We start from the raw sequence: 26763 nt of genomic DNA on the forward strand, positions 1-26763 counted from the left end.
AGAAAGAAAGAAAGTATCCTTTATTAATCTCTTTGGCAAAATCGGTCTCTGTATTTAACCCATCCTCAGCAATTAAACAACAGTGTGCTGTGTGAGGTGCCCGGGGAGCACCTGGGGGTTCAGTGTGTTGCTTCAGGACACTACGACATGCAAACTATGGGGAGACCAGAGATCGAATCGGCTACCTTGTGGTTACAGAACGACCTTTCTCCCCATGAGCTACAGCCGCATTAAATATACTGACATTTGAAACCATATGACAAAAAAAAAAATTAGCAAAAGGCCCACTTATATATATATATATATTTTTTTTTTCCTAAGCCGGGATGAGTTTGTTTTTAGCCAATAACGGTTGTTTCCTCTCAACTCATAATAACCGAAATGGTCCTAGAAGTCATATTTAATATATCATTTGAAATACAATACATGATTTGGAAGCCAGGATGCATACTAGTTTCTCTGAGAACTCCCATCACTGGAAGTCTGACGCTGCATTTACATGCAATCAGACAAACACCTTGTGAACAAACGGAGTAGCACGGCAAAAACAAACACGCGTGACAATATGTTGCAATGGGATGTCATATTGTTTCCAATTTGCATGTAGCTACCAAATACATAATATTATATTGCAAATGTAAACAACGTTCATCTTGTGTGAGGGAGTCCGTAGAATCAGGACGGAAATTCCTCTAACAGACAGCAAAAAGTGAAAATGTTTGTACTTAGATCGTTACCGTTTCCGGTATTCTCTGCAGGCCTCACCTACTTTCACCGTCCGACTCTCGTCCACTGAAATGAAATCCGGTTTGCAGTCTGGTCGATTCCATGTGAATACAAAATTATTGGCATTCTCAAAGGAGCAGCTTGAGTTTCTACTCCCAGACAAACCACAGGTGTACAGTGGAAAATATAATATCACCGGTGTTGTTAGAACCGGAGACAATAAAATGACTGTGCAGGATTTTCAGACACCTTGCCTGATGCAAGATAGATAGTGTGTAGAAATAAATAGAGGATGGGACTGTGTAGCTGTGTTATGTGTCCATGCCACTATTGGAAATACAGATTTTCCTGCGTCACCGGAAGGGAATCCCCGGAAAAAAAAAATTGATTTCTGAATCATGCACCAATAGTGCTTTTTGTTCTAGTTAGAAGTCCTTTCATTTGACTTTCTTTGTCTGGATTATTTGAATTTGACAGCTCCAGTGAAAAGTAAGCAATGAAGTGCTTAAAATAATGGATATCTGTCCCCAGATAGGCAGACGGGCTAAACCACAGAAAAGTTGAATTAAGAGTGAGCCTTAAGTGCAGCTGTGAGGCGGGCCGGCAGTTCAGGGCTCCTGTTGTGTTGTGGAGGATAAGGACTTTCAGACTTGCTAATGACATCTTCAGCTCTGCCTTTGTTTCCCGTTTTAATCAGTCACCACAGGTCACAGTGTCTACCACAGCATATGCCACTGCTTTATCACTTCAAGAGGCACAAATCCTGTGTGTGTGTGTGTGTGTGTGTGTGTGTGTGTGTGTGTGTGTGTGTGTGTGTGTGTGTGTGTCGCTCTATCAGTCAAACGGAGACAATGTTTTTGTCTGCTGACAGAAGAGTGCGATGTACATCGCCTCATTAGCTAAAGGACCATTCCGCCTCAAATGTCAAGGTTGCAAAGGGATATTTCAGTGGTTCTTCTAGGGTGCAAATGAAGGAAAAGGTAATTTTCCATGTTTCTGATTGTATTGTAGAATCTTTGTTCACCCTTTTAAGCATTACTCTTTTCTATTTGTTCCATTTCCTCTTCTATATTGTCTTCCCTCTTCACCCTCATCATCCGACCTCTCACAAAGTGGATCCCCTCCTATCCAAACACAAGGTCAGGTCGCTAGAGAGCAGTGTGGTTAAGAGTTATTGTTTGGAGCCCTGTCGTAGTGTCAGGTGGGTTTGGCCGCACCAGTTGCGAGTCTTGCTCAGAGCATAGGTTAGGTTGCATTCTTAAAACAAGCCTAGAGCCGCTGCCTGACCCCCACCTCGAGCAGGTGCATCATGGGTTGGCAATCCTTTGGAAGGTAAAAGACTGACTAGAGCAGTATAACCAGGGAGGAAACACCGGAGAAGCTGAGCAGTATTCTGAGTATGTGTTCTGCGCCTCACTTTGCTATAGTGTTTACCTGCTCTCTGGCTACAGTCCCGTTATCTAATCATCCGAGTGGACCTCTGACAGCGAGCACACACCACCCCGAGCAGATACACATATCAGAGCTCTGGTGGCACCGTGGCGGCCACTCCACTCTGCTGGCCGAGGACTAGCCTCCTCCCAGGGTGGGCTTTTTTTTCTCGTTTTTTTCGTCTGCCTCCTTTGGCTGTCCAGATTGGGTGTTCTGGTAATTGGATACCCGACTGCTGAGCGGTGATTGTGTGTGTGTGTGTGTGTGTGTGTGTGTGTGTGTGTGTGACTGTGTGCATAACCATTGGCTTTAACCCCAAGACCCTGCAAGGCCCACCACCGCTCGTTTGGCGGGAAAAACGCTTTCCCAGCTAGCGAGAATCCATTACCCAGAAGCTGTCAGGGCACTCAGCTGCCAGCTTAGACCCACAGCATGTGGCTCTGCCTTCACTCCTCTCCAAGATACCCCGACTAACGAAGATGTTTGCAGAAGGGTACAGCATTGATGAAAATTATGAACTATTACCTGTTTTATTTCTAATAGTCCTTCTTTGAATTAGCATTTTCCCACCAAATCTGAAGAATTAGCAATATTAGAACATTTTTGGACAGAGACAATGTCAGGTATGTCGGTCAAACATTTTACATCCCAGTCCGTCAGCAGGCTAATTGACTCGTAGAAAAGAATAGAAAAGAGTAGACAGCAATCAAAACTGTCCCCATCTCATCATCAACAAACTACATCCCATAAACGGCCTTCCCATTTAACGAGGCTACAGCCCCGTAGAGAAATGAAGTAACCCCACTATAGTCCCAAAAAAGAAACTCATAAACAAAATCATGTTTGATTTAGTTTCCTCGGCTGCTGTTTCTCCCATTATCCAGTTGCAATGCACTAAAACCACCTGTTGCTCAGTAACGCAAGGTGTCAACCCTTAAGTAAATGTGTTGTTTAAGTGTGCTTTAGTATTCTAACAGAATGATAGAAACCCATCCTTATCCGCATTAAACAAGCTCGCCGAGCTGCTCCCATCTGACGAGTGTTTGTCATAGCTCCGTGGTTGGGGTTTGGATGTAGCAGTTGGAGAGATAAGTGGTTGGGGTTTGGGTAAGGTTGGCTAGATTTAAGCGTTGCAGACACCAACTGGTTGGAGTTAGGGCTTCAGTTGTGTTCATGGACCCCCATTATTCAGCCTTTCATTTTTCAGTCAGTTTCCCATTTTTCCAAAGTTGTCTGTTTCTGTGTCTACCTGCCCTTCGTCTGCACATGGGTCCTATCAGACTGCTGAATGTCAGACTGCTGAATGATACTTCTTAAGAAAAGATGTGATTGCTGTTAGTGTCAATTTTGTCAGCATTTGTCAAAACTGAATGTTAATGCCACATATCTGAGTCTAGCTTTGTTTATTAATTTCCATTGTACATAAACCAACAACAAATAATCAAACATAGGCACACACACACACACACACACACACACACACACAAACCCATATCTGGCCCTGTGTGTGCACATTCCACATATGGCTGGGATATTGCTAATTAGAGAAACGTGCAATTTCAACATACAATCTCACAGTCACAGTCACTTGAAGTCAGTCAATTATGTAATGAACAAATACATTTGTCACATTTGTGTTCATCCACTGATGTTTTTTTCAAACACCCAAGAACCAGGGGCCTGCACTTTGTCATAAAGGGTCATCCTGTCGCTAGCTGTGCGGAGGTGATGTCTCCTTAATAGTGACACAAAGGTATAGTGGACTTTAGCGACAGTTGAGCTGAACGCCTCCATATGATTGTTGCCGCCTTCTTTTTTTTAAGCATCAGAGCGGCGGTGAGAACACAGCAGCAGAGAGTAAGCCTGTGTAGAGACTTTGCTGTTTGATTGATTTTGTGCAGGGGCTTTGCCATGACTTTTCACTCCAATTGTGGTTATATGTCACTGCTGTAATCACAGACAGACCACGTTTTAGGCAATCATTGCAGAACGTGGGGAAATTAGGAGATCTAAAGGGCCACACCAAGGACGATAACAACGAGAGCTTCCACACTGATGGACTATAATGTTCTGTAAACAGCGACGCCGGCCCCAAAATGGATATAAGTAACAGCCGCTGAGTTTCTTCTTGATAGTGTCTTAAGAAAAACAATTTGTTTTATCAAACAGGGGTCAATGATGATTCCCTCTGCAAAGTCGTTCGGATGGATTTCCATTGACTGTCTGTGTTTCTATTGTTCATTAAATTGCTCTGAAAGTGATGTACACAATATCATTTTCCACTGTTATAGTTGTGGTATGGACTCAGCCAAGTTGGCTTTTAAACTATCATTCGGGGTTGGATCGGTGTAACAATGACAAGTCAGCAAGTGCTCCACCAAATGCTGTCACTTAAATGAGAATGGCGGGTCCACCTTAAGGTCAGCCCACTCTTGAGGTCAGCAGTTGTTCCTGTGTTTGCTAACGCAGATTAACCCTCTTCACTGTAATCAGCAGATGGAGAACTTAGCTTGGGTCTGGAGAAGTTGTATCATTAATTCACCAACAACTAAGTGTACACACACATATAAAGTTACTTCTGGCATACTCACTGCCACACACATACACGTGTGTAGCCGACGCCGTAGCCTGGCTCTCCTCTGTAACACGTTACAAGCAGCTAGCAGCAGCTGGGTTTGGTCTGTTTGGTGGCGTCTCATGTTCTGTCACTCCTTCTATCAGTCATTTATTGCTCGTTTCCAATCGCCAATGTTTAGAGTACACAAAGAATCTCAACCCAATGGCATAAGAACCCCAGCACCAACGTTTTTTTTTTTAGTCGCACCAACACACAAGTATATACTCAGCACACAAGTGACTACTCATAGGCCATGCTTTGGGGTTTTATCAGTAGAAGATAGCTCAAATCATGGCACCGGCACCTCACAGACGCATGTCCAATTCCTAACTCTGATGTCAGGGACACCTCGAGCAGTTGCCACTAATTCTACGAGGCATGTCAAAACCTAGAAGCTAGAATCTCAGGACTTACTGATGACCTCTTTCCCACAGAGGTTTATGTGCATCTGGTTAGTGAAACTCTGATCATGTTACTGTTTTTCTTTTACATTTGCAGTTGTATTTAATCATAAACAAGCCACAGCATTGTTGTTACTGCTGCACCTGGGGGTGCTGGTGCTTCTACCCGCGTCCTCTCCTTGGCGTGGGGAGAGGTTGCTGAAACTGCAGCTGTGCTGTGATGTCATGTCTGCAATGTGCATGGTCAGTGTGGCGGTTTTGCATTTTTATTGACCTGGCGGGTTGTGCTCTCCCCTTCCTGTGCTGCCCGGTGCATTTCCTCCACTGTAGTGTGCCGCGACCGGCTCTAGGTTGGCTTGGAAAGGCTCGGGCCAAAGGTGGCACACCGGCTCCGGTCGCATGCTTTAGAGTGCCCATGCCCTTGTTGCTGCCCGGGGCCGTGAATTAGTGCTTGGTGGGACTTCTCTCCCCGCTGGCGAGGGACACGCCCCCCTTCTCCCGACACGACTGTCACACCTTGCTCACAGAGTCTGCTTCTTTCTTTTTTTCTCGTCATATGGAGCGGTCAGTCCCCTCACCCCGTATGCTCGTGGTGGAGCTGTGTGGCGGAGCGGACTGTATAGATAAGTTGAGGATTACTGAGATCTGTGAGACAATGAGGAAGTGTGATATTGACATAGCGTTCAAGACGTCTTTAGTGACTGCGGTGATCCAAGCTTTATTCTACACCGGATCATGAAGGTGTTTGTTGTTGTTTTTTCCCCCAGCTTTTGTATTTTTGTAGGGGTGTTGCAACGTTAATAGGCTACCCTCTATCATACTTATGAACTGCATCATCTGGAATCACATCACACGCTCCTCTCTAAATGCCAGCGCTCTGAATGGTTCTGACCGACATTGTGCCTGGATGAAACAGACTTTTAGTTGAAGGCCACTACCTCTCGGCCATCGTCTCCCCAAATGTTGATCACAGCCTGGCTGAACCATCTGGTGTTCTGAAAAGTTGAAAAGGCTCTTAACGTGTTGATTGAATGGAAAGAAAAGAGAAAATAGAATCTTGATGTTAGCAAAGCAAAGTCTGGTGTAACATCAGAGCAGCACCCTCATGCCTCCATGAATAATCTGTGATCTTTAGATGTCTTTATATCTCTCTGAAATTCAAGGTCTTTGATATTGAATGCTCTCATTTACGCTCAGCACTCTCTCCCTTTTCTTTACCGTTTGGATTTTAACGTGTCCGTGAGCTCTTAAATATGAACGGTACAATGAGTATAATGATAATGATGGTGTCGCTTTTGATGATGTTGGCGACAAGGACTTTAATGTTTAAAACCTTCAATCGATCCAGAGAAGGCCGACGATGATGACAGCGTCTGTCCTTGTTATTGATCTGGGGGGCGGGAGGAAATAGGAAAGGGAGGTGTGAAGTCATATTTTAAACGCTGGCGTTTCTTGGACTCCGCCTATCGATCTTTTGGAGTCAGTGTTGAGCAAGGAGAGGGGAGCAGATGAAGAGGGAGGGAGGAGAAGGTCAGTGGTCTATACAGGGCTCTCTCTGTTGATCAGATGAATGGAGAGGAGAGTGAGGAAGGATGGGAAATTGGGGGGAAGGACACAGTTGGGTAAAGTAACCGAAACGGATCTGGCTTATCATTTCCAGGTTTCTAAAAGTTTCGGTATTGCTCCTGAAATGTCTGCGTAGAGCTGTTTGTTTTAGACTGGTGGTAAGACGCAAGCTTTTTTATCTCGCAGAAGACTCAATGCAATTTCACACACTGTGACTTCAGTCGCAAGAGTGAAAGTAGAAAATGATTCTGTTTCTGTTTGTCTGTAATGGAGTCGAGGGTTGTTGTTTTTTGCACTTATTCTTTTAATGGTATTGCCAACAAAAAAGGAAAGCATGGTCAGTTTACTTTATGACAGACAAAGCTGGATTAGCAGAACAGTTTAATACCACAAACAGGGAGTAGCCTGAGAAACTTAACAATGTTCTTCATCTTTCAGGCCCACATTATGTTCGTGTTAGTTCTTCTCTATTGTGTTTGGCCCTGAATAATCAGCTTTGAGTAATTTATCATCCTTCTGACTTCATTTTCAGTTGCAAGCTGGAAGCTTGCAACTTCTTGGGGTCTTGGGGTTTTGGGGTTAAAGCCAATGGTTATGCACACAGTCACACACACACACACACACACACACACACACACACACACACACACACACACACACACACACAATCACCGCTCAGCAGTCGGGTATCCAATTACCAGAACACCCAATCTGGACAGCCAAAGGAGGCAGACGAAAAAAGTTTTCCACAAGGATTAAAGAAATATCCACGACGTCAGGGTTGTCATTTCTCTAATACGTGGACCATACAACACCCTCTACAGCCGTGGAGATCTTAGCCACACCTGTCTGAATTATTTGTAGTCATTTTTATGAAGCGCTCTAGAACCAGGGCACACAGCTAATTTGGGTCACGGCCATGGACAGACCTCTGATCAATTTCAAATTCAACATGTACATTAACAAACAAGTAGTAACTGTGTCTGTGTTCAAAATTATTCTGCTGACTTTAAGAAAAGAAAAAAGAAAAAAAAGAAAATCATCCTTTATGAATCTGCGTTTAACCCATCCTTGGTTAAGGAGCAGTGAGCTGCCCTGTGAGGCGCCCGGGGAAAATGGCGCCTTAAGTTAGTAAATCAACAAACGCAAGACTTTCTTCCAGGAGATTGCTGCTTTTTGCTGTTTTTTTCTCTGTAAATAGCATAATTAAATGTTCTTTTTGCACCTGTAACGTAACACTGCATAAGAAAGTGCAATAAAAGCAGTTATTTATTAGGTAGTTGAGTTGCCATGCTACGCCGTCACGCTACATTGCCATGCTACGCCACCATGCTACGCCGCCATGCTACGCCGCCATGCTATGCTGCCATGCTACACTCCCATACTAAATTATTGCATGTTATATTGTTACGCTAGGTTGTTAAAAGAGGTAATATCAAAATTACCGATTAGTCAACTGAGTGGGTAGCCCCTAGTTGTGACGTTATAATTTAAACACAAACCATGATGTTTTTCCGATGTTTCTGTGAGTGTGATACAAGGATGATATTAAACACATTTCTCATACGAAGTATCCGGGGATTTGCAGAAATGTACTTTGCCAACATATTTTTCTGGAGATATATAGAACAGTACTATTTGTTGTATAAATTAATGGTAGCTTAAAAAGATGATCTTCAGTGTTGGAGAAATAGGATAGTTAAGTATGACTTGTGTGTAACGTCTGTGACGGATGTGTACAGTTTGTGTATTATTTCTTTTTACTATGATTTTTGATTTTTAAAATCATATAATATTGTCACACATTTTGCACTGGAGCAGGTGGTTTCAGCTTGATGCCTTTTATCACTTATATAGAGGCATGATTTGGAGCTGCAGTGTGACAACGTCTTATTGAGATGTCACAAAATTGCTGTCAGAGAAAGCCTGTCTTTTTGAAAATGAGACTTAAACGTGGAGCAGAAACGCCGAGAAAAAGAGGACAGAGGGTTGAAAAGAGGACGTCAACATGGACGCAGAGCGAGAAGGGAGGTGGGGAGAGGAGGCAGCGAGGGAATTGACAGGATGAGCCAGGAGGCAAGCAAGGCGGGTCGGGGTGGGGGTGGGGTGGGGGTTCTGGTGTTAAGCCTTTTAACCTGCTACACTGCAAACACACACTGCTTTAGCATGAGTCACTCTGAGACCCAGACACTCTTAATAAGCCTAATATCCTCCACAGTCACAGACAGACTCTGTCTGCCACACTAACACTAACACTGTGTGTGTGTGTGTGTGTGTGTGTGTGTGTGTGTGCGTGTGTGTGCGTGTGTGTGTGTGTGTGTGTGTGTGTGTGTGTGTGTGTGTGTGTGTGTGTGTGTGTGTGCTAACCGACTCTTATTAGTACAGTCATCTGCGACTATATTATTGATCTGCTAGCAGAACAAAGACAGAAGTGTCACAGTTAAGCTCTGATGAAAACCTCTTTAGTCCACAAATACGCACACACTGAGAGACTTTGCCTCCGCAAACACACAAACATGCACTTAAACACACAAATACATGCTCACGCTTACTTGAAAGAAGCCGGTTTTGTAGCTTAACTAAAGTATTTGGGTTGAACTGGAAGAAATGCAATGCAAAGTTGCTATGATGTTTTCAACACATTCCTCAAAATGCAATTTGTACATATTTACTGGCATGATCTGTCTGCAATTTATTATTTGAAAAACCTGTCTGCCCTAATAAATAGCACTAAACATTTTTGTTATAGGTGTGTTGGTTAAACTTGTAGCCTGATTTAAAACCATTATTTTCACAGTTTAAATGCAAAGCACCTACAAAAATCAGCTTTACCCAGAAGTGACACCGCAGGATGAAAGGAACATTTCTGCTAGATTAAACAGAATCAAAGAGACCCTGTGAATTATGCAAACAACTTCAAGGCCCCACATTACAATGCTGTCAAAGCACGTGGTTCAGGTTGCTATGGTAATATGTAGCCCTATGGTGCACAGTATAGAGAAACTGTAACAGATGAATCTAACACACACAAACCAGCCTCAAACGAACAAAACAATCACTGTCGTTTCACAAAGTTAACAAAATATTCATTGATGTCATCATGTCCATATATTGGGATAGATAGATGGATGGATAGATGGATAGATAGATAGATAAATAGTTAGATAGATAGATAGATAGATAGATAGATAGATAGATAGATAGATAGATAGATAGATAGATAGATAGATAGATAGATAGATAGATAGATAGATAGATAGATAGATTAGCAGCCTCCAGACAGCGCAGAGTGTATTCATTTAGGAAATTTAATTTAATGTACAGGGCTGACATTTATAAAAAATGGAGGGCCTTCTTCGAAACACTCATATTATCGACATTCACAAAGCTGGATACTTACATCGGCTGATATTCATAATCTGTTCTTCAGCGAGTTGCAACATTAATAAAGGACTTCATTATCCTCCTCATCTTTGTGACATCTGAAATAAAACGGTGAACTGACGTTTGAACCGCAGCACTGAGGAACATGAGGGTGTCTGTGTTCCACGTGAGGCTGGATTAGAGGTGAACACATTTTCTGTCAGTTATAAAGTGTACTTACAGCAACTCTTCTTGTTCTAATGATCAATACTCTTATTAATAAGACGAATACAAGCTAAATCTTGGGCTTTATACACGTACCTGCTGTCTCTGGTTGTGCACTAACTCGATACACTATGTGGATATTCCAGCTCAGGTTATTAATTAAATATTGATCATAAGAAGGAGACATAGTTGTTTCAGCCTTTTGTTCAAGTAAAACAGAAAACTACAATCTAGTTAATAAAGTATCTATCTAGCAATATATCTATCTATCTGTCGATCTATTAACCTATCATCTGTCTATTAATCTACCTATCTATATGTATATGTATATATATATATATATATATATATATATATATATATATATATATATATATGTGTATATATATATATATATATATATATATATATATATATATATATGTGTATATATATATATATGTATATATATGTATATATATATATGTATGTGTGTGTATATATATATATGTATATATATATATATATATGTATATATATATATATATATATATATATATATATATATATATTAACCTATCCTTCTATATATTAACATAGCTATCTATCTATCAATCTATCTATCTATCTATCTATCTATCTATCTATCTATCTATCAATCTATCAAATAAACTATTTATCTATCTATCTATCTATCTATCTATCTATCTATCTATCTATCTATCTATCTATCTATCTATCAATCTATCAATCTATCAAATAAACTATTTATCTATCTATCTATCTATCTATCTATCTATCTATCTATCTATCTATCTATCTATCTATCTATCTATCTATCTATCTATCTACCAAGGACTGGTGATCTACTTTTCATATAAGGCAAGTTCAATATCTACAAACTTTGATTAAACAAGCATACTCTTCTTCATTTCCTTGAATCAAGAAGCCATGAGCGGTTCTTGACAACACTTCATTGAGCCCTTCAGGGGGCCAAGCAATAACCCTAACCCCCAAACAGAAGATGTTTATTTATAGATGACATAAAATGGATGCTATTTATTTTACAGCACACCTGTTAATATTTTAGCTTGACACTTAAACATGAACCGACTACTTTTTAAATCTGAACACATTTTGTTTCATTTACAAAATGAATGGTGATTTATTCTATTCTTTTTTAACACCGGATCATTGTGTCAAACACACACACACACACACACACACACACACACACACACACACACACACACACACACACACACAGACAGATATACATATATATATATATATATATATATATATATATATATATATATATATATATATATATATATATATATATGATGTGCATTAGCCCCATAGACTCTATATGGAAGGTGGACATAGTCATTGTGACTCATTGGTTTGTGGACCGCCGTTTTGAAGACTAGAGAAAAATGGATTTTTGCCATTATCATCTTTGATCACGACCATCACCATGTTGTTGTTTTTGGCAGTGAACAGAGGTTACCATCTTTGGAATACAAAGGAGTGACGCTGGATACGGCCTTGGTAGCGGCAGAGACCTGTCAATCACAAGCATCCCTTCCTTTATGGTCTGTTTGACTCTCTGTTGGATCTCAATGTACTAAATGAACATCATGCTGTATTGAATAATACTTAAAACTAGAGATTGAGACATAAACTAATGTTTACAATGTTTACTGAGGGAATAAATTAAGAGAGAAGTGGAGTCATTTTCTCTTAGACTTGCATACAATCTGACATTTTTTGCAACTGGAGGAGTCGCCCCCTGGTGGTCAGGAGAGAGGATGCGTGTTTTAAGACACTTCAGCTTTTGCTTCACTTGGCAGAACCTGAGGTTTCCGCCCGGTTAGCCCACAAACTGTCCTCATCTTGAGCACAGCTCTCTCTCCAATGCCGTTGTAGCCGTTGTAAGCTTTAGTTCCACGGTGCGAGGATCAATCTACGTACCGTGTACCGGACCGTAGAGGTCACACAAACAGTTACAGCCCAATCGATGAAATAAAACCTATTTTTTTATTTAACTTATGTCCTCCGAAGCACTTATCCCAACGGGAGGTATTGTCTATTGACAGTAACACTTATTCATAGCTCTTGACAGGCTCAATATTCCGGCCCTTGATAACTGGAACAGAGGAGGGAGGAGATGTGGAGAGCCTCGGCCCACTGAAGTCTGCACACATCAGCTTTTGTTCGACTGATGATCACGCCACTCTTTGAAGGCCTGAAGCGTTGCTCTCTCAGACTCTTTGTCTCACGCTTTAAAAGGCTCATTTAAAAAAAAAAAATGTTTTATTCGTTTCGATCTAACACACAGCATGAGAGAGAGATGTGACGCCTTCAATCACTCCCGACGACGTGCTCGTCAAGAGATATTTCTTTCCGCATGATCGGCAACACAGGAGAGATTCTTAATCTGCCGAGAGAAAAGGATACATGGAGAGATGAAATCTGTCTCTGGGCAGTTCTGGAGAGATCGTCTGGTCTCACACGGAGAACCAACATGGCCCCCACCGCCCCCTCAGTTTAACGCCTGGCCCCGAGTCAAGATGGCCGCCTCCCACACTGGCAGTCGAGAAAGTCAATCTGACCAATTTGGTGGGTCACGGGAGACTTCTGCTCCTCTCGCTTGTGGACAGGGCGACGGGAATGGCGAGCCGCGCCTCATCCCGCTGCGCTCTAATCACTCGCCTCGAAGGCTCTTGTGTCTCCCTCTGTCTCGATGGGCAGGGAGGAGGGGACGGGGATGAAGCTCCTAATCCGCCTCGGCTGAATTCCTGCACATCAGACCCAGACGAAGACTGATATCTACCGTCACCTTCACTGTCCTCGCTCCAGCTTTGGACGCTCACGCTGAGCTTATTTTAATAAAAAAGGAGCAGGATTTCACATAAAATAAATGCATATTATCGGCCGCGGCCAGACCCCGAGCTCTGCATTCAGTCAGCGTTGCTTTCCTTTGGTTGATTACAATCTGCTGCAGCGCTGCTGGCAGCCAGCAATTCTTTTATTTTGCATTTGCTGCCACCCAAAATGTCTTTTCTCGGCTCCTCTCTTACCTTCACAGTGAGGCACGCGCCCTAACTGATAAGCTCGACGCGTAGAAATCGCAAAAGTTATGAAACACATTTGCTTCCTGTTTTGATCAGTCACCCCATGCCACCAAGACGACGTTGCTCCTCGGTGCCTTCTAAAAAAGCATCTGATCCATACAAAAAGGATCTACGTGACGGTTCCCAGTCCAATGGAACTGTAACGCTGCAGATCAGTGAGTTGAGATTTACTACAGAGCTGCAGATTCAGACGGTAACTATTCCACATTGTTTTCACGTCATCTTGGGATACATTGGTATCATAAATAATATCCCTGTGGAATCTTTGACCACGAGCAAAAAAATGTTTTCACAAGTGGGTTTGTATGACACATGCATGCACAAGACCACACTGAACCAGTGTAATTATTTAAACCTCAAGGATAGTCACAGGGTTTGATTAAATCAGGTCAACTTCGTTGGTGCTGTTTTTAGATGTTTTTTAATAAATTCAGCCTACAACAGTCTATTATATGCTTTCATCGAACATCTTTTTTTTAAAGAAATCAATAAAAGATGTTTTTCGTCTTGTGCACACACCTCTCTTGAGATGCTGGAATAAACTTGTGGTGCTTCTGCGTTTAGTTGCCAAAACTTTACAAAGGACAGCGTTTTGCTCGAGGCTGTTGAGGAGAGGGGGATCGAACTCCTAACTTTTATCAGCGCATCCTGCCATGTTGATATTCAGCCTGTGTCTGAAGGGAACTATCGCGTTCACCATGGGCTATAGGAGTTCCCATACCGTAACTTCCCAAGAAAAAGAAAAATATTTAAGTTTTCCATATCAGACTAATCCACAAATTCAAATGAATTGATAAACCATCTTGAGTCACAGTTAACAAACTGTCATTGTTATTAAAATAAGCAAACAATGGAGTGAAGTTTTGACCACCAGACCATCAAACCAAACCACCTCCCTAAGATAAAGTTCAGGAGAGAAAATAGTTCCATAGTTTATCAACAAAAGCTTATGTCAATTTAAAGGCTGGACAAAATTCCCAGTTTTCCTGTTGAAATCACTTTACTCTGTGGTCGGATCTCATGACAGCACAATACTGTGCTGCCTTGGATTCATTGTCTTGTGCGAGGCCCCCTCCCCCTTCCCCCCAATAAGGGCAGACTCTGACTTAGCACAGAGGCCTAAGCCTCGGGTTGAAGAATTCCCCACCATCTCATTACACCATCCGGCCATGCATTATGCACCACGGTACTTCGGGTAGCACTGTTCAACAGTCTCCCGAGGCCATTGCCATTTTCAACCCGTTGAATTCTCTCCCCTCTTGAGATATGAGACACAGACGAGGCAGATATTACCTGGACAAAGCAGCAACAGTTAGCCATTGTCCCGACATAATGCGCAATTAGGTAAAACTCAGGTGACCGGGGCAAGATAAAGCACAGAGTTACAGAGCACGCCCAGGGTCCTCCATCTTCCAGCTCAGACGGTAATTAAATGTCCACAATAGGCGTCCTGGGATGTGCCTGGGCCTTTTTCCCATGGCTAACTGAAAGACTGTCTGGCTGCCCGTCTGGAGTCCTGGTTTTTTTCCTTCCAACAATATCAGCGCCCGTCCAGCGTGCGTTTATCTGCATTCTCTGAGGATCTACAATGTGAAATGTGTCTGGTTGTCTTGTAACTCACACCTTCAACAGCTTCGGAGTCCTGTTCAAGGCTCACCTTTGATATTCCATGGTCCGTCCGGACTCCTTAATGTCTCAAAGCCGGTCTTAAATCAGCACTTTCCTATTAGGAGACCGACAGTCTCATGTGTAACCACTGGCTTTCTGTGCAGTAACAGGTTCTAGTTGCACTGTTTTGCTGATTCTCGAGGTGCTTGCATCTGCTGCCAATCAACAAGTGACTGTAGATATGTATTACAAACTTACATTTTGGGTTTAGCGAACAAATATCATCAAGATTTTGATTGTTTTGAAGCTGATGTTGCTCTAAGACCAGCAGCAGGAGTATGTTCAATATGGAGTATGCACAAGTCTGTTCCAAAGACTGTATATGAATGTGGATTAAATGCCAGCTGCCCAAGAGTGAAGCCAAAAACATCTTTGTTGCCCCCTGGTGGCTGGCTGCAGTATTTGTCATAAACTCCGCCCCCTGCATGTTAGCAGATTGGACAAACTATGAAATAAATCTAGCCTATACCTCAAGTACATTTTTCCCAAAGATGGTTTATGACATTTAAGGTAGTTCTCATCCCTCTGATGTATGTTCGAATGTACATTTTTCGACAAGAAGGGGATAAGTCGTCACAAATGACAGCTGTGATCGACAGCTGCCCTGAATTAAGTCACATTGTTGAAGACCGAGCAATTATACCTCGAGTAGGAACGTGGAGGGGAGCTTTAATTGATCGGTTTTAAACATAAAGATCTGTATTATGAATATATTTATATACAGACTAACTTTAAAGATCTTTACATAAAGTCAATAGTTCATCGCTAGCTAGTTAGCTAGACAGTTATGCTGTATTCACATCAAACGCTTCTCAAATTTGACACGCGAGTAGATTACATGTGAAGTCAATGACAGACGCAATAGGTTGCAAAAAAGCAAATTTTCTCCTGCGCATGACGCATTTGACGCCGTGCCAATCGCGCGTCTGACGCGGGGCGAACAGAGCGTTTGACGCAGCGCAAATTTGCGCTAGTTGAAATGTTCCAACTCTGGTGGAAACTTTGCGTGACGCTGAGTTGCGTCAGCCAATCAGCGTTGAGAAGCTCCGCCCGTCATCACCGCCGTCCTGCCGTTGTTGAATCAAACTGCTGCTGGTCCGCCTGAAGTAGTGCTGATGGCGGCCGTCATTCAGACACTGTTGTGGGACTACGGGTAATATTATGAATCCAGACACGATGAAGTTTGATGTTCTCACGTATGTGGAATTTACACAACATGTGTAAAGCAGAACTGGTGGTTAGGTACGAAGATAAGACACGCCCCCTTTCAGGCGCGATTAACATACGTTTATGGTGCGAACACAGCTTTGTCGAATGAGTAAACTAACGCGGTAAGCGCAGTTTGGTGTGAACGCAGCATAAGGTTCCCGATCTCTGCGCTCCAGATGTGCAAGATGCCAGCTCAAATATTTTTGCTTTGGGTCTTGCGTGGATATTTTGTAGTATGGAGAATCTGACAAAGGTTACTATCATTTTCGAGCCAGCTAATATGGACGCTGCTCTCCAGCAGCAGACAGACCTCCGGTGTAGCAGGTGAAACACCAGCTCCTGCCCTAGTTTAGGTCGTATTTGTCATCTACACGTGAAGGAACAGAATATATCGGTTATTACCATACTACAGCAACAGAGTTTACACAACAGTTGTTTTTTATGCCTTGCAGATTCCTGCTGTTATCAGAGACTTTGCATTCTCATGTACAGGATTGTGGCTTATCTGTGTTATTGTAAATGAACTGCTGTTTCTTTCTTTTTATTCAGGCTTTTAATTTAATGTTTCACCCTATATCTACTTAAAATGTACAGCTTCACAGTACCGCAACCATCCACCCCATTCGGGATTACAAATGAATTTCAGAGTGAAGGTGTTGTCTCAGTAGACGGCAGCAAGAGGAGGTATCCCGCCCAAGACTCATGATTACGTGTAAAGCATGTGGAGCGGCAGTGATTGATGATCAGAGCGATGAAGTGAATAAGTGTCAATGAGGCTTTTGGGAAATAAAGCAAGTCTACTTGTCTTTGAATGGACAAGTACAACTTGTCACATTCTAATGCTCATTTTAAACTTCATTTAGATGACGATAAGCTTTTCAAAAGTGCAGCATCGGCAGTTGTGACGAGATGCGAATTAAGCGACAAAAGATTGGAGCCGACAAACCCACAATTGATGGCGAAATGAAATGTATGCGTCAAAATATCATACGTCATCCACTTTGTTTGCCTATAAGTTTGTGTTGTTTTTATGTAAAATGCTCCTGAGTGAATGAACCACCATGCTGTGGCTTTAGCTTGTGGCTGCATTATTGCATGATGCTTTCCAAGAGCTAGAGAGAAGAAGAAAAGGCCTTTCCTTTCCTTTTTGTTGTTTTGTTTTTCTCCTTTATGGGTGGCTCTATTATCTAACAGCTCCGTCTACAAGAGGGCCGGCCATTGTGGTCTGAACCGATAACAGATAATATGCAGGGCATGGAAATAGATGGATTATGTGGCCTGGGTTCAGAATGTGTTTATTGGGTGGATGAAATGACAGGATTTTCATTGCTATCTCTGGCATTCGCTCTTTTAAGCCCCCTTCATTGGATTTAGCAGCGCTCTCCTTCTCTGTGTCATGCTCTCTCTCTCTTTCTCTCTCTCTCTCTCTCTCTCTCTCTCTCTCTCTCTCTCTCTCTCTCTCTCTCTCTCTGTATTGTATTTCCACTTTCATTTCCCACCTCTCTATGTATCTCCATTGTTCTCCCTCTCTCTTGTCTGAGTATCATATTCGCTATTCTCCGTCTCCCTCTTCCGATTGGCCCGCGTTTTAATGCTGCAGCGACCCGTCAGTGAAGGCAACGGTTTGATTTGTGACATTACACTCTTTTCCTCTCTGAAAAGCGCCAAATAACTAAAGTGCGCTCTTCAAAGCAGCCTGAAAAATATCAGGTCAAAATGTACAACATGAGTTGATCATTATTTTAAATTATGGAGCATTACGCATCCCATCTGTTCTTTGATCCATCTGAAAATAACGTCTCTGAACAAGTGGTGCTTTGAACTAAACATTTTCTTATTGCAATAGAGAGCTTTTACCTGCCTTGCTATTTACCTGATTTGAAGGAGGCTGAAGCTCAAATTTACCCCTCATCTTGACATGTATATTCCCACTTATTGTAAAGATTTGTGTTATAGTCCTGAAATGGCAGAGACCAATGTGTCATGCATTCTAATGGATCCAATTTGTACTTAAGTAGCATCAGGTTTTTATTTGAGACACCTTTGCTTGGTGGAGCTCCAGGAGCGTTGGCAGCCCCGTAAAACTAAATGTCTGTCTTTTTATATTTCAAATTTACGCTGTTTTTGGCGATTTGGGGGATTAACGTTAGATGAGCCATTAAAGGTTACCATAACGTATTTAGAGTCAGAGTTTTCTATACAGCCACCTTAAGGCCTTTCACACCGGGGACACAACACAACGATCCCTACTGGCACCGCGTTTCAAACCAAAAGGCGTGACTAAAAGCTGAGCCCAAATGTCAGGAAGGCTCTTGGTTCATTCTCAAAGTCCTTGCAAACACGCTAATGGACGCGAGTAAATGCTAGATAGCGCCGCAAATGACTCGAATGCGACGACAATGTACGTGAAATTTGCCTCATTTTAACAAATCCCACAAGCAGAGTCCGAATCTAACAGATTAAACTACACAGGTTTGTCAATGACCTTTAACCCGAGCTGGAAGGCAATTAGAGATAATGCAGCATTGTTGCTACGTTGCAGTGTCCTTTACTTGGGATTATCTAACATGTTTGGATTTTGCGAACATCAAAAGTAGAAGAGAATGAGAACAATAATATGTTAGTTTATCGGCAGGTCTTTTTAAAAAATCATTAATGACATCTATGAACTTGTCTTGTTTGATGTTCTTTCCACATTCAAAGGCAAAACCAGCGCTGATCTCTGAGCACGGCAGACTTGTGGGCTGCTTTGTATACACACAAACGAAGCCACACATTTACACGGCATTATATCATTAGCGGTGATGAAGTGCGACGCCGTGGCGTGACCTGCAGCAGGCGAGTTGATCGCGCCGTCAATTAGTTCCCCCTCCCGGTCCACTAATTACGCTGTCACATCCCATTGACGCGAAGCAGAGATTCGACTTGGGGGGGAAAAACAAAACACAAACTATCTGTGTTTCAGGGGCCAAGAGGTCAATGAGCTGTTTCAGGTACTGAGGTTTGATGAGATGTACCTGGTGGCCAGGAGGAGGAAGAGGAGGAAGACTGCTTGTGTGGGAAGAGAAGAAAGGGGAGAGGAAGAAGCTGCGGCTCGGCTGTGAGGGATGGCACATAACTGCTGGATGGATTTCCATTAAATTGTACACAGACCTTCACGATCCCCAGAAGATGAAACCCACTGTCTTTGGTGATTCGCCGACTTTTCCTCTAGCGCCCACACCACAAGGTTGACATTTGTGACTTTGAGTGAAACAATCCAACAACTATTGAATAGATCGCCATGACATTTTGTAAAAGACTTATCCGGAGTCTTGTGCTCAGGGGATAATTCTTAAGGACGTTGTTGAGCCCCTGACTTTTTCCTTCCGAGTGAAACAACTTAACAGCTACCAGACTGGACTAACATGAAGTTCAGTACCCACACTCTCCTGTCCATGTCGAGATGAATCGTAATGACTTTGACAATCCTCTGACTGTCCCTCTTGTGACGTTACCACGTCTGAAACGACTGAAACAATTATTGGACTATCAAAATTGCTGGTGATTAATTTTTATCTTTTTAAATGATGAATCAACTAGCGTTGGCACTGGAAGATATGCATGAATAGGCTGAGCCCCTTCTGATGAGTGGCAGATCAAATCTGGTTGACTCTCTTTGACTCCAGTGACTCTGATTCATGATCCAATCCAACTGATGGAGGATTGTTTTGCCACAATGTGGTCTAGTTTAGCCTATTCTCCTCCAAGATACATGTGTTATATCTGCTCTTCTCTCCATTTCTCCTCTGGTCTTATCTAGTTTGGTCTGGTCTGTTTTGATCTCACCGATAATGCGAGTATATTCCTTTATTTCCCCCGGCTCAGGCAGGAATCAGAACCCCTCTGGACTGCTTTGTATTCCAGCTCCGGCTCCTGTTGATGTAACCACTTGATGATAACACCGCTCGGCTCCTTTTCCTCACAGTTTTCAACGAGGTCTCTACGTGACCACTCAGCTTGCATTTAGTTTTACCTACATCACATTGTGGGCGTTGGTAAATAACACACATTCGCCTTTACTTTGGGTCTTTTTCAAGAGCACTAAGGCAACATTTTGACACTAGATAAAGAGTGCGAGGACCGGTCCGCCCTGCCCTTTACGAAAACATTGCCTCAGCCTCTGACATCGGCACAGACTGTTGATAACAATCCTCATCATTTTGCCCCATCTAAGGTGTGTGTCTGATATGAACACACTCCATCCTCCAAGATGCATTTGTCTCTTTTATAGCAACTGTGTGCTGTGTGTGTGTGTGTGTGTGTGTGTGTGTGCTGTGTGTGTGTGTGTGTGTGTGTGTGTGTGTGTGTGTGTGTGTGTGTGTGTGTGCGTGTGTGCGTGTGTGCATGTGTGGGGGTGTATTGTTTGGTATAATAACGCCTGATGAATGAGGAGTCTGCTTTGCTGACTGAGGGTCCCATTAACATGTAGCGCTTGGCTCCCCCTTGCAATCCGTCACACACCACACGCACACACAGAATGGGGGTAATCAATGGGATGATTTAATAGCATCTGTTCTTTGTCCGCAGGGAGAGAATAGCATTCATCGCTAGGTTTAGCTTTACAGATATGGAGGATTTCAGACCAAATTGCTTTCCATTTTGCATCATGCAGCGCTGATTACAGAAGAGAATATTGCGACGGGATATTCAGCGGTCAATATTTCCAAGGAATGGTTTCACATTTTGGAAAAGACACATAATATGTGGTATCAAAGCTGCTTTAGCTTAGCATAAAGACTAGGACACAGCTGTTAGCTAGTTAGTCTATAGTTTTAAAACTCAGCCCATTAAAACCAAAACTTCTTTGGGCTGTGTTTACGCATTAGCACTGTCATCACTGTTGACGTTGTGAGCCCTGTTAGCACTCTTATCTGTTTTTCTTTGCAGCCAGTAAAAGGATTAAATGGTTTGTGAAAAACCTTTAGATTTTGGTTAGCAAAAAACCTAAAAATACAAATGAATGGTCCTATTTTTTTTCTTCTTTGGCAAGTGGCCATGTTGTAAGCTGGACCATAACCTTTGAGGTGTCCATTACAGGAATCAATCGTCTTCCTTGACGTTGCAGTAGGGGCACATGTGACACACAGACCATGAGAGTGGCAATGATCACAGACCATGAGAGTGGCAATTTTTCGACTATGCTTGGCAAGAAATCCCTTGAAAGGATTTCCTTCATCACACGCTTTGGTTTTGCCTGCAGGTTGCATTGAATCCTCCTGTCATGCATTCATCGTCAACATATTAGTAAGACTTGACGGGGATAACTGACTGGGCTGTAAGAGTTTTTAGCAATTCAATCAAGCAGTTTTTCTAATCGTGCAATCGAAGACATGGTAATGACAAACCCACCTCCATACACAGGCTGAGAGGGTGAACCCTGCGGCCCAAGAATTGTAAAAGATGTGGATATATCACAATAAACAGTATTGAACATATGTCAAAGAAGCTCTTACTGGAGGAAACACCATGACCAACAATTAACAGCTTGTGGTTGCGCTGGAAGGACGCCATTTAATTCTTTCAAAAGTTCTCTTCCACAATATAGATATGTTTCTTCTTCAACATTTTGGCACCCACTGCACTCTGTATTCTTACTTCATACTTTTTCCCTTCATACAAGAGCAAGTGAGTGTAAAAACCTCCCACCTCAGCATCGTAGTGTATCCAAGCGCAAGTGGGGAAACTGAAGCACGTGGCAGCTTTCCAGCCAGATAACTATGCACAGTACCACAATCGATTCTACTTATACAAAACAGTTGGCAATATCTGTTGCCGTTTTTGTTAATGAGAGTTTTAATTCCAAAATGTCTCCCGTCAGTGGACGGTTATTGACAATTACGGCAGTTATTGAGTCATTGAGAAAGTAGATGATTTTTCGATTCATGTTTCAGGTGCCTCAGTCGGACACTCGCTGTGTTTCCTGTCAGATTGTACAGCAGGTACATTTGGAAGCAGCGGTCTCACCAGACAGGGCTTTTGGATTAGCATCGAGTGGCGCGGTGTACTGGGAACAGGGTCAGACACTGTCGCTGCTGCCGATCCGTACGGGTCAAAAAAGACACAAGAAAAGCCTGAAACAGGTGGCATATGACATCATCAAACAGCAGCTAAAGATGGTCGCTAATTGAAGTACCTGAGGTTTATGTTGCGCCGCTAACGCCAAATTTATGAGAATCCACTGAAAAGAGTGATTTGTTAAAACATTTGACAAAGGATATAGTGATTGCCTTTTGCAGGGGAAAATTAAACTGCAATACGTGCACTCACTGTCAGTACAACGTGGGTGTTAACTGGGGCAAGCGATGTGTCTTAAAACGTGCATTCTCTCTCCTAAACAGCAAAGGGTGACTCCTCCTCCGGTTGATTTATTTAGTCACGAATCTGCTAAAATAATAAATTAATGAAAAGTTACATGTACTTAGATGAGACGGTATTTATGATATTTTAAGACAGTATAATAATCACACTTTTGTAGGATGGAACCCTTGTTTCTATAAGACAGTTTGTAGCACGTGAGGCTGGCGGCGTTACAGTGTTGTGCCAACAAACAAAGAACTAAAGTGTCAATTTTGCTCATATTTCTAACTCTGTTTTGCCTTCTGTTGTTTGTCTCTTGCAGCTCAGCAGATGAGAAATTTCGCTGGAACAACCAAGGTAACATTTCTCCTCGAATGCTCTCAAATTGTACCTTCTGTCTGGTGCTGTATCGTATTGTGTGCATTCCGGCGCTGACATTGCTGACTGTGCTTTAATAAATTGGTAGCCATTGTGAAAAAATTATATTGATAAAGCCATGCTCCACCTCTATATTAAAGCAATCCTGTAAAAAAAAAACTATGTTGTCTGCTGCGGTTGAAAATGCAAATTGCAAATAACAGAACTAACAGAAACAGAAATAAGGGAGAAAAAAAAACTTTCAAATTCCCTCACACCTTCTGACAGCTGAGTGAAGGTCAAATCATTCTGAATATTTAGTTTAACCTGTTTGCAGAAGTGTTTTCTATGAAGCAGAAAACGAGAATCGATGAGTGCGAGACCTTTTAGTTGATTTGAAAGTCAAATGAAGACTCCTTTAAGGGCTTGACAACTTCTTTGACAGCACTTTAGTTAAAACACATCCACTCATGCCTGACACCTCGGCCCCTCTCGCTCCCTCTTTGTCAGCCATGTCGACCTGTATAGGGCAGTTTGATCGCCTGAGTGCAGGATGGCCGACCTCTGGCCAACAAAGCTGCGACTAAAGGTCCGTCGTCAAAATGTGTCATACCGGCGGGCTGTCTTCATCCATCCGTTGCACTGAAGCACCCGACCACTGGGGTCCGACCACTGGGGGCCTGAGAGAGATGCAAAAATGACTGCCACGAAAAAAACTCCTGCGCTCCAATCAGACCTGTTTTGATCACGGCATCACCCACAAATCATTATAAACTCATCTCTTCTGGATCCAGCAGGTTTGAAAGGGAGTTCCGGCTGGCGAGGCTGAGAGTAAATCCGGCGTAGCGCCGCAGACGGCTCTGGAATGGAAATGGTTCCCCCAACAGCGTCAACATAATCAGTCTGCAATAACGTCAGTCCAAATCAATAAAATCCGCCTCCTAAATCCACTCAAAAGGCCTCTGCTATAACATTCTCTCTCTCAATGAGAGATTAATGTTGCTCCTCAGACTCGTCTGTACGTTTTATCCCTCTCGGCAGCCCTCCCTAACTTGGAAGACACCGGGCATGTTATCTGCTTCGCTCTGGCAGACGAACGGTCTGGTATCCATGCACCAGGCGGCGCCCCACAGACCTAGATCCCACAAGATGTGTTGCTGCACATCAGTTATCGGTTGTTGTTTTTTTTACCCTTGACCCAAAGGTTTATCCTTCGGCCGCTTCTTTGGCTGCTCATCAGCGGCATCAGAGGGAAGATTAATTTGAATTTACATAGTGAGGCGTGGAAAGGATGAGGCCATGGCGGGATTATTAACCAGGTTAACCGTCGGTGGGTTTGTCATTACTTGACTCCGTGCAAATTGGTTTGAGAATATGTGCTCCAAATTTCCAATGATAACTCAAATCATCAGAGACTAAATGTTCAGATTATTGTAAAACCCATCATGTGAACCCCTTGAACTTTCACTTACTATTCACATTCACAACGTTAACACTACAAGCCGAAGTGAGCTGGCCATAAATTGTTATTTTCAATATAAGTTAGGGTACTTTTTTTAGTTAGGGTGCAATTCACTTACGTGTCAGTTGCATGTCAGCTATGCAGGTTTTCTTTATTTTTAAAAACTAAATGATTTGGTTAGTTGTTTGCCTTAAAACACATGTGTGTGAAAAGGGTTTTCCACCATCCCATAATTTACTGCTGTCAGACAACATATGTACAGGCTTAAACAAACAATGTCCATTCAATGTGTCACATATGATTTGTTCGTTTTGTAATTTGTTTATTGGCATTTATTAGACATTTATTACATTTCCAAAACCCTATTGTGGACAGTAACCACTGGTAGCTTAGCCAAATCCTTTTCTTTTAATCTTAATATTACTAAATGGATTCATGAATGTTTATCCTCAGTGGACATCATGCAGATGTTCCAACATGTGCGTGTTTTCATTTCTGTTTTGAGAAGCAGGTGTTTTGGAAAGAATTGTGTCCTTTGGGTTCAAGACCTTTGTTACTTCAATTAAAAATAGCATTCACAGGACACATGTTCCCCAATCAGTTTGTGTAAATCCAGCCATGAGTGTGACTAAAAGTCGCAGGTCGTGTTGTTTAAACTTGTGTATTTATTTTCCGTCCATGCAGACGGACAGAAGGACATAGAGGAGGAGCTGACGACAGGCTTGGAGCTGGTGGACTCCTGCATCCGATCGCTCCAGGAATCCGGCATCTTGGATTCACAGGACACGACAGGAGACAGTAAGGCCAGCGTTATGATGTCGGGGGGGGGGGGGGGGGGCCCTTAACACCAGTGAGCTATATTGCATTGAAACGGGTGAAAAGTTCCTTGAAGTAACAGTGAAAAGAACATAATTAGGCCCTTTTCTTGTATTACATTTAATCAAACCTGTGAGATCTTTTCCTCTTTTTTTTACCACTCAAGCACTTGCTCTAATTAGGATGTTCTACCCAAAGGCTGAAGAAGTGGTCGTCTTTTATTAGATTTCATCACATCTTTCGAAAGTGCTCCATGACAATATGAAATGGTTTTAAGTACAAGTAAAATGGAGAAGAGTGGTGATCAATTTGTCTGTGAGTGTGTCCAGCTTGATTGCAGCTTCGCTTTGATTTTCTCTTGATGGAATTATATTTTCTGAGGGTCACACAGACGATCTTCTCTACTTCTTTCTACACGCTACCCAACGCATTTTGAAAATCTTTAAATGAATCCTCTTTTCCCCAGGATCTTCCCCTCTGGCTTTTTGAAGACCAAATAAGCAGAAGTTTTCTGGATATATTCTGAAATGGTAGTCATGCAAAACTGAACTTTATTGATATTGCACATTTTTGTATCTCATCTGCAGTAACGTATTTTAGTCGCCTGAGGGCAGCAGAAAAAAAGGCTGTAACACAAAAAGGACACAAGTTATAAAGCTCACATGGCGTATGTGTTAGCAAGAAGCTTCTTTTTTTTTTTTTTACGTATCCAGCAGACCTGGAGCAACATTCACATATATTTGAAACCAAAAAAAAAAATTATTTAAAAGTTATACTTTTTACCCTCCTTGCTCTGTTTTAGTCTCAGCTAGAGATGAATCTGTGTGTGTGCATAAATCATACACCCGCCACCCATTCAAATTAATTAATTCCTCCGATTCATTTCGCTCCCCCTCAACCAGACCGTGCTATGATGTTTTTTAGATCACAATTTTTTTAAGTCTATTGATTTATGACGATTGACTTCAACAATATATTTAAGTGATTCAAGGTTGTTTTCGATGATTGTAAAAGTTTTGATGTACGCCATGACGTCAGTGCAGTAAATATTTGTGGGACATTTAAGCAGCTAAACCAAAGACTGTGGGCTGGTTAAAGACTTTAAGAGAAAAACATAAAAAACCGTTTAGCTTCTGAGATAACGAATGAGGTGACGCTCCTCGTCGTGCGTAGATGCGCACGCCTCTCTCAACTGTCTGCTTTGGAGCAGCAGCTCTGTTGTGCTATCTGCTCTTTTTAGAGAATGTAATTAATGAGATGTATCATTTCACCCCCAACAGCAACCCATCCGCTATTAATCAGGATGTACATTTTTATGAGCCGACACGGCCGATCAGTAGATTAACCACGGTGCCCGTTAGCAGTGCAACGTGTCATAAAAGTCGCGGTTCTGATTTTATCACGGATCACAGTCACGGATTGGATCAGCACAGAAGAAAAAAGGGAGAAAATGTAGCTTTTAGA

General features: G+C 42.3%; 1 protein-coding gene across 2 annotated transcripts in view; it reads left to right on the forward strand.

Annotated features, from left to right (window-relative positions):
• Window positions 1-26763, forward strand: part of ctnnd2b (catenin (cadherin-associated protein), delta 2b) — a 149156-nt gene that overhangs the window by 55964 nt on the left and 66429 nt on the right. For both annotated transcript variants that reach the window (XM_068571621.1, XM_068571620.1), the window contains exons 4-5: window positions 22987-23021; window positions 25168-25281. In XM_068571621.1, coding sequence (XP_068427722.1) covers window positions 22987-23021; window positions 25168-25281 — 149 coding nt within the window. The remainder of the gene's footprint in view (window positions 1-22986; window positions 23022-25167; window positions 25282-26763) is intronic.

Source organism: Clinocottus analis, unplaced genomic scaffold (genome assembly GCF_023055335.1).
Source record: "Clinocottus analis isolate CAN_PGR_092001 unplaced genomic scaffold, fCliAna1.0.p SCAF_11, whole genome shotgun sequence".
In the NCBI taxonomy this organism is placed as follows: domain Eukaryota; kingdom Metazoa; phylum Chordata; class Actinopteri; order Perciformes; family Cottidae; genus Clinocottus; species Clinocottus analis.